At 43.8% G+C, this 8,428-nt stretch overlaps 1 protein-coding gene across 1 annotated transcript; it reads left to right on the forward strand.

Annotated features, from left to right (window-relative positions):
• Window positions 1-5,876: 5,876 nt before the first annotated feature.
• Window positions 5,877-7,824, forward strand: CLEC14A (C-type lectin domain containing 14A). The gene has a single exon (XM_060167660.1). The coding sequence runs from the start codon at window positions 5,928-5,930 to the stop codon at window positions 7,398-7,400; it is 1,473 nt and encodes a 490-aa protein (XP_060023643.1). The 5' UTR covers window positions 5,877-5,927; the 3' UTR covers window positions 7,401-7,824.
• Window positions 7,825-8,428: the final 604 nt, after the last annotated feature.

Raw genomic sequence — 8,428 nt, forward strand, 5'->3', positions numbered from 1 at the left:
TCCCTTTTGCATTTAGCTAATTTGAGTTGGATTTCTGTCAATTACAATTAAAAAAAAAAAAAACCCTGACCCATATAAGAGGTGAGGAAGTTGGTGATGAGCATCTTAGGGGCTAGATGTACCATTTACTGAAATAATGAAAGCAAGTTGAGAACCTGGCTCAGGAGGCAGGAACCAAAGTTCTGTTTAGGAAATGGGAATTTGAAATACCTATGAGATATCAAATATTAAGTACATGGTGGATATACGAATTTAGAGCTTAGCTAAGAATGGAGTGTGGATACGTTTGGGCATCACTGACGTACAGATGATATCCGAAACCACAGGATGAGACGAGATGAGATGACATGAGAGAGAGTATCTAGTGGAAAGAGAAAAGGGCCCAGGAGTAGGACCTGAAAAACTCCAAATTCTATGGATCTGATCAGATAGATGCCAAACTTTAACTAAAGAAAAGGTCTGCAATTCATGCACCATTCCCCCACCTCCATACAACTGTAGTTAAGTTTGTTTGCTGGATGATGTTAGCTAACCCTACAAGTTTCACCTTATTGTGATCGGTCAAAAAAAAAAAAGTCTAGGTGAGAGGTGTGAGTGTGTGTGTGTGTGTGCATGTGTGTGTGTAACTTTAAAGTAGTAAGGCTGATTTTCAAGTGCAGTTCATAAACTGGCTCTGTAGGCAATTGTGAAAAAATATCTGAGTAGTAAAATAAATATTTATACTTTAGAACTTGGTAGGTATTTGGATTATAACAAGCCTTTTCTGTGCATGAGTCATTCTTCCATTATTTCTTGTTTATAAACTTGGCAATGGTCGATGTACTAATTCTGTAATGGCCACCAGAGAATAATTTTCTATATTACCTCCAGGGCCCATGGGACATGATCAGCACTGCCTCTGTTTAGAGAGCAGTTTAAATGAAGGAGCTGAAAATTTAATGTTTTTTAAAGTTTCTTGTTTCTGTACTAAACCAAAAGACTACCTGTCATTGTGACATACATTTCTGAAATGACTGACTGTATATAAATGTATGCAGATGACTTAAAGACAATGCCACCTAAAAGAAGTCTTTACCTATTCAGGAGTATATGAATTTGTTAGGTTATGAGTCTATATGATCTGCTGGGTTAAGGGTCAAATCATATATCCTGATTTAGAACATGTACATAATGATGATTAGAAGTTGTGTTTTCAGAAAATAAAATTACCAACTTTTATCATTTGTTAAGCACTTCGTGGACACTTGAGACTTAGAATTTAAAATTTACTCAGTTAAAAATATAAAGATATTGATCATTGATCATTTTGTTAAGGTCCAATATAGTTCTAAAAGGCAAAGAATCTTCACAATTCTTGGTCTCTAGCTTAGATTTGCTTCTGAACGCCATGTTCTCCTGATGGAATGTTGTCTCCTTTTCAATTTTCTCTGAAGTATTTTTATATATCTTTGGTGAACTCAGAAATATGCTAAGGCCCAGATGTTGTTTTCTTTCAACAATAACAGAATTTATTCAGTGAGGATCGACAACTTTATAAATTTATGAGATTACTTGGGATGTGATTAGTGAAATTCTTTCTCCATATTTGTTTCTGACATTTTAAAATTAATAATCAAATGAAAATGTGAACTAAACTTATTTTCCTTATATATTCTCTCTAGCTCTTTGGATGGGATAACCTTGTATAAATGAATGAACAAATAAATACCATACATGATTCTTAATAATAATACACAGATTGTCTGAAAAGTCTAGAAACATAGGAAAATATTTTATTTATTATGCTTTTTCAGATTAATAATTGGCTTAAATTTAGAAATGTGTTACCTGCAAAAGAATCTGGGGATCAAAGGGAAATATACTGGCAATATTTCTTAAAAATATAGCTAGCATCTTAATTTTGTTTAGATTTTACATTTTGGAACTCAGCTGCTCAGAGTCAGATTAATTGTATTTTTTTTTTTTTTTTTTTCCCGGTACGCGGGCCTCTCACTGCTGTGGCCTCTCCCGTTGCGGAGCACAGGCTCCGGACGCGCAGGCTCAGCCATGGCTCACGGGCCCAGCCACTCCGCGGCATGTGGGATCTTCCCGGACCGGGGCACAAACACGTGTCCCCTGCCTCGGCAGGTGGACTCTCAACCACTGCGCTACCAGGGAAGCCCTAATTGTAATTTTTGATTCATGTCATTGTCTCATCATTTGTCTAGATAAAGCCACTTTTCTTTATTTTGTTAATTATGTAATTATTGATTTTTTAATAATGGAATAACCACCTACAAGGCCACTATCCAAAACAAAAGCTAGGACTCTGACAACAGCCCACATCAAATACTATTTTTCCTACTAGTCCATCCTCCTCCTCGTCCCACCCACCCAAAGGATCCATCATCACCCATTGTTCCTTTTATCTCACTGTAGTAACTATTTTTTCCTAAAAAATACACAAATATATATTTAATAGTTTTTTTGTTAATTTTACAAAAAGAATATCAGAATCTGTATAATTTTTTGGAACTTTTGTCATTTAACATTGTATTGATAAGATTAATTCATATTGCTACTTGCAGCTATATTCCATTCATTTTGATTGCTGTACAATATTCATTGAGTGAATGTACCACAGGTTATTTATCTATCATCTGTTGCTGAACCTTTGGATTCATTCTGGTTTTTAATATGAGCAGTGACGCTATCAACATCCTTTTTTTTGTGTGTGGTACGCAGGCCTCTCACTGTTGTGGCCTCTCCCGTTGCGGAGCACAGGCTCTGGACGCGCAGGCTCAGCGGCCATGGCTCACGGGCCCAGCCACTCCGCGGCATGTGGGATCTTCCCGGACTGGGGCATGAACCCGTGTCCCCTGCATCGGCAGGCAGACTCTCAACCACTGCGCCACCAGGGAAGCCCTCAACATCCTTTTATATATCTTCTCTTGTACGTGTGTAAGTTTCTCTTGAGTATATACCTGGGCATGAAGGTCATAATGGAGTAAAGAGTATGTAAGTGTTCAATTTTAGTTAAAAATAGCAAGCTTTCCCAAAGTTGTTGCTCTCATCTGTAACATATAAAAGAGACTGTGGATCCACAGCACTGTCAGCATTTCCGATATTTGGAATCCAGTGGCGATAAAATGGTATCCTATTACGATCATAATAGCATTATTTAAAAATAAAAACATTCTGGGGATAAGGTTTACTTTTGAGGTGATCAGAATGTTTTAGAAATAATAGAAGTGATGATTGCCTGACACTGAGAATGTATCAGTACTAAATACCACTGAATTGTACACTTAAAATGGTTAATTTTATGTTATGTGAATTTTACGTCCATTGGAGGAAAGAAAAAAAAAGGAACACAGGCTCTGGGTTCAGATGCCTGGGCTCATCCTTGCTCATTTGACCACAGGCCAACTACATACATGATCTCTAGATTTCAGTTTTCTTATCTGATAAATAGGTACATAAGTAACACTAACCTCCAACAGTAGCCATAAGCACTAAACCCACAACTGCCAGAATAAATATTCAATCAAGTGAGCTGTTAATAAAAAATAATAATAAGTAAAAGAGTAATAAAAACAAAAACATTCCTTCATTTCTAGTTTTCTCAGGTATACTATACATTTCAAAATATGTTAGTGGTATGTAAGTCAGTACAAAGTAATTAATTACAAAATGATCTATGTGTTAGTTTGAGCTAATTTTTTTTCTAACTCTTCTCTCACATCACTACAGGCATGGCCAGGACTGTAATATGCAGTCATTATGGCCATTATGGCCAGGTAGGATATCTCTTCTAATATCCTACCTCCCTATAGGCAGAATGCCAGGAGGGGAGATCATGTATTTACTTTAAGTTTTTCAAGCATTCATTCTTTCTTACTCTAGAAACCTCACCTCATTTCAAGTGATTTTTAAAATATCTAAGAGGTTTCCACTGACTGCTTAGATTTGTAGAAGGTTTTATTTTATTAAAATATACAGTACCGCATAGACACATTTACAACATGTAGTCATTAGATTGCAAAGGTATATAGAGCTAGCCCAAGTAAATAGGTATTTTTAAAATCCATTTAATCAGATTTCTAGATTTTCATGTTCCTTTTTCATAAGTCATTAACTTAATTTAAATGCAGAGTCATGTTTAAGGTGATTCTCTGGCATCTGTAATGAAGGACTAATGAATGTCGTTTAAATTGGGAAACAGCAAGGGTGTAGGAGAGAAATCCTGCTGCAGAACTCCACAGTCAGCAAAAACAGGGTAAGTGTGATGATGATTCCTGGTGTTTATTATCATCTGTTAAAATACATGGAATTTCCAAGAGGAAAAGAAGAGTGAGAGTAGTGGTGAAAATGAGGTAGGAGCGTACAGATGTGATCCTGAAACCTTCCTTCCCACCCATCCTCACTAACCTGAACAGTCCAATCCGTACAAGGGAGTTTAAAAGCGTGGTAGGCATTACCCGTGGAGTGGCAACTTTCATTCTGATTACAGATGTTTAAAAGCATCATGCATCATTAAGAGGGCTTAGCTGAAACCTTATGTATTTCTGATTGCAACTTATTTGGTCTCTGTGAGCCAAAGTAGATAATAATTTTCTAAAATGATGCATATTGTCTAAATTGCTAACAAGAAAATCGTTTCATAGACAGTGCAGTGTTTAACTTTCCTTCCTTTATTCACCTTTAATTCCTCACTGCTTCCAACTGAGTTGAAGTGTTTGTATTAAAACAAAACAGCCATTGGAACTGAAGAAATTGACTCACCTGTTTTTTAAGTTGCAGGGTATTTTTTTATGGTATACAACACGCAGTATAATGTAATAAATATTTTAATTTCTTCAGGCTATTGAACTCTTGTGTCCCTTAGAGGGGACTTCCAACTTACTGTTACAAATATTGGCACTTAATCGTAGAAGAAAATGACATTAAAATAGTTCAAGGATAAACTCACACGTGGGGTGCTTGTTCTCAAACAGGCCATGATCTCATTTAGATATTATCTATAAGCTTGAAGAAGTTATGAATCAATATAGCGGTAAGGAAACCTAACATAACAGTTAAGATCTGTGTCCATTATTTTTCATTTAGGCCTAGAAATACATTTCCTTTCCTGAATGAACCAATAAGGCCATTTCAAAGAGAAAGAAATGGAAACGAAAAACAAACGTGTTAAGGCGAGCACTGACTTCAGAAGCAGGCTCTCCCTTTTAATATACCGGAAAGGAACTGTAAATTCTTTGACCAGCAATTAGCACGCCTGGATCTCCTTCCACAGCACAGAGGAGCAGAGCCAGGAAGAAACTGGTGGTTACGTCGTGCTGCCTCTGGTGGCAAAGGGAGATGCTTCTACTTCTCACAAGGTTTTTTTCCCCCCAAAATCGCGAGACTGGCGAAGCCTGGAGCCTTCTACACATTGCTGTGAGGCCAACTCCACCACCGCTCCGGACGGAGCACAGTGGGCGCGCGTGGGCGCTCAGCAAGTTCCTCTTCTCCAGCCCTTCCTGCCAGTGTTCACCAAAGTGCTTTGGGATCTGAGGTTGTGAAACTCCCTGAGCAGGGAAAACGATACACTTCTTCCCAGTGGCGATTTTTCTTTCTTTTTCTCCTGCCCTAAACAGGGTGTTTGACCTTCTGGGCGACTGCGTTCCCTGTGCCCCGGCGCCAGCTGTGTTCCTGACCGCAGGGCTGCACGGGGCCTGGCAGAGCTCCGGACACATTTCCTGTTGCGGCCTAAGGGAGGGAAGCTGTTTGCTGCCAGAACCCTGACGGGAATTCTTGGAGATTGAGGGGACGGGCGCGGGGGACGGGTGGGGGGGGGCGGAGAGCCAGCTGGGGGGGGGGGCGGTGACCGCGCTCCTGGGACAGCTCCACGCCCTCGGGCGGGTCAGATCCAAGCTGGGAGCAGCCGCGGGCGCTGGGCCTCCAAGATGAGGCAGGCGCTCGCCCTGTGCCTTCTCTGGCAGACGTTCTGGCCCCGGCCCGGCAGTGGAGAGCACCCCACCGCCGACCGCGCGGGCTGCTCGGCTTCGGGGGCCTGCTACAGCCTGCACCACGCTACCTTCAAGCGGCAGGAGGCCGAGGAGGCCTGCAGCCTGCGCGGCGGGGCGCTCAGCACGGTGCGCGGGGACGCCGAGCTCCGCGCGGTGGTCGCGCTTTTACGGGCGGGCCCGGGGCCCGGAGGGGGCTCCAAAGACCTTCTCTTCTGGGTGGCGCTGGAGCGCAGGCGATCCAACTGCACCCTGGAGAATGAGCCGTTGCGGGGTTTCTCCTGGTTGTCCCCCGACGTCGGCGGGTCCGAAAGCGACACGCTGCAGTGGGTGGAGGAGCCCCAACGCTCCTGCACCGCTCGGAGCTGCGCGGGACTCCAGGCCACCCGGGGAATCGAGCCCGCAGGCTGGAAGGAGATGCGATGCCACCAGCGCGCCAACGGCTATCTGTGCAAGTACCAGTTCGAGGGCTTGTGCCCCGCACCGCGCCCGGGGGCCGCTTCTGACTTGAGCTACCGCGCGCCTTTCCAGCTTTCCAGCGCGGCGCTGGACTTCAGTCCCCCCGGGACCGAGGTGAGTGCGCTCTGCCCCGGGCAGCTCTCCATCACGGCCACCTGCACCTCGGACGAGGTCGGCGCGCGCTGGGACGGGATACCCTCCGGGGCTGTGCTCTGTCCCTGTCCCGGAAGGTACCTCCGTGATGGCAAATGCGTGAAGCTCCTTGACTGCCTAGACGACTTGGGAGTCTTTGCTTGCGAGTGTGCTGCGGGCTTCGTGCTAGGGAAAGACGGACGCTCTTGTGTAACCAATGGGGAAGGACAGCCGGCCCCTGGGGGGACCAAGGTGCCCACCTGGCACCCGCCAGCCACTGCAGCCAGCCCCGTGTCGAAGGGAACCTGGTCACCCAGTGTCCGGGAGAAGCCAGGAGAGGTACCCCATGCCCCTGGACAAAGCAGTTCAGCAACATCTATTCCCGAGATTCCTCGGTGGGGAGCACAGGGCACAATATCTACTCTTCAAATATCCCCTCAAACAGAGGCAAAGGCCGACATCAACGCTTCTGGAAGCGTGATTCCCAAGTTTAATTCCACGTCTTCCTCTGACAATCCCCAGGCTTTCGATTCTTCCGCCGTGGTCTTCATACTTGTGAGCATAGCAGTAGTAGTGTTGGTGATATTGACCGTGACAGTGCTGGGGCTTTTCAAACTCTGCTTCCACAAGAGCCCTTCTCCTCGGCCAAGAAAGGGGCCTTTGGCTTCCCCGGGCATGGAGAGTGATGCTGAGGCCACTGCTCTGAGCTCCAGTTCTACACATTGCACAGACAATGGGGTGAAGGTCGGAGATTGTGGTCTGCGGGACAGAGTAGAGGGAGCCTCGTTGACGGGGTCCTCTCTTGGCTCTGGTGACACATAGGGAAACGGGACAGTGAGCACTTGTTGTGAGCAGTTTTTCACTTTCAGTGAAAAGGGAAAAGGAAAAGAGGAACTTACTTGTGGGACTGACAATTCCTAAAGAAATTCCCCTTCCCCTAAATTCCCTCTTCTCCACTGAGGAGCCACATCTGAACTGGACACTCCTTCCCTGAAGATGGAGGAAGTGGAAGTGCCTAAGGGTGGTAGTGCGGGGCCTGGATCCTACTGGGGAGAGGTATTTTCTTGTGTTTATTCTGGGGAATTTGGAGAGGTGATTGAACTTTTCAGGACATTGGCAGCAAATATAGAATTTTTTTTAAATTTTATTTTTTACCAAATGGAAAGGAAAACTTCTGTCTACATTGTTCAGGCTGGGAGTGTATTGGTTTGAAATTCCCAGGCAAAAAATAAAGGATTGTTGATAACCCAGACTCAAATATCATTGGTTTCCTGGAGGAGTAATTATTCAGGAAGAACTGCCGAGGGGCATGTTGGGAATAGGAACAAGAGCACCTCCTGCTTTTAGGTGGAGCGGGAAAGTCCTTGGAATGAGGAGTAGATCTTTAAGAACTTTTTCCTTGGTTCTTTTATACATTACTTTCAAAGTCATTGTTACTTGTGTGCCCTGCTATAAATCCAAACTGTAGTGTTGCCAGAGTTGCTGACTCTGGAAGCAAATTATAGTTGACCACCAATTCAAGTGTTGACTGCGTGTCCTTGCTTAAGGAAACAAATGATTTGTGTTTTCCTCTTCAGTGTCTCTGCTGTCCAGTGTAATGACCTCCCCAACCATACAGCCGTCTCCTAAACATCAGGATGCTGATCCTCACTTCCAGTTATGGCGAGGTTAATTTTCAATTAAAACAGTAATGCTGAGTACTAATTTGAAACCTTCTGGGTACATTAAAGCAAAAGTAAGCTGGATCTCCTCCAAAGTTGCTAGGTTCTTGTGCACTGTTTAACCCATGGAAAAATGTGCATTCCAAACGATTTTCTTCCCCCCCACCACCCTTAATAAAAATGTGTGCA

The sequence above is a fragment of the Lagenorhynchus albirostris genome, chromosome 1, assembly GCF_949774975.1.
Source record: "Lagenorhynchus albirostris chromosome 1, mLagAlb1.1, whole genome shotgun sequence".
In the NCBI taxonomy this organism is placed as follows: Eukaryota; Metazoa; Chordata; class Mammalia; order Artiodactyla; family Delphinidae; genus Lagenorhynchus; species Lagenorhynchus albirostris.

What these genes read in the sequence shown, in the direction of transcription:
- CLEC14A (XM_060167660.1), top strand. Translation starts at nt 5,928, where the DNA reads ATGAGGCAGGCGCTCGCCCTGTGCCTTCTCTGGCAGACGTTCTGGCCC.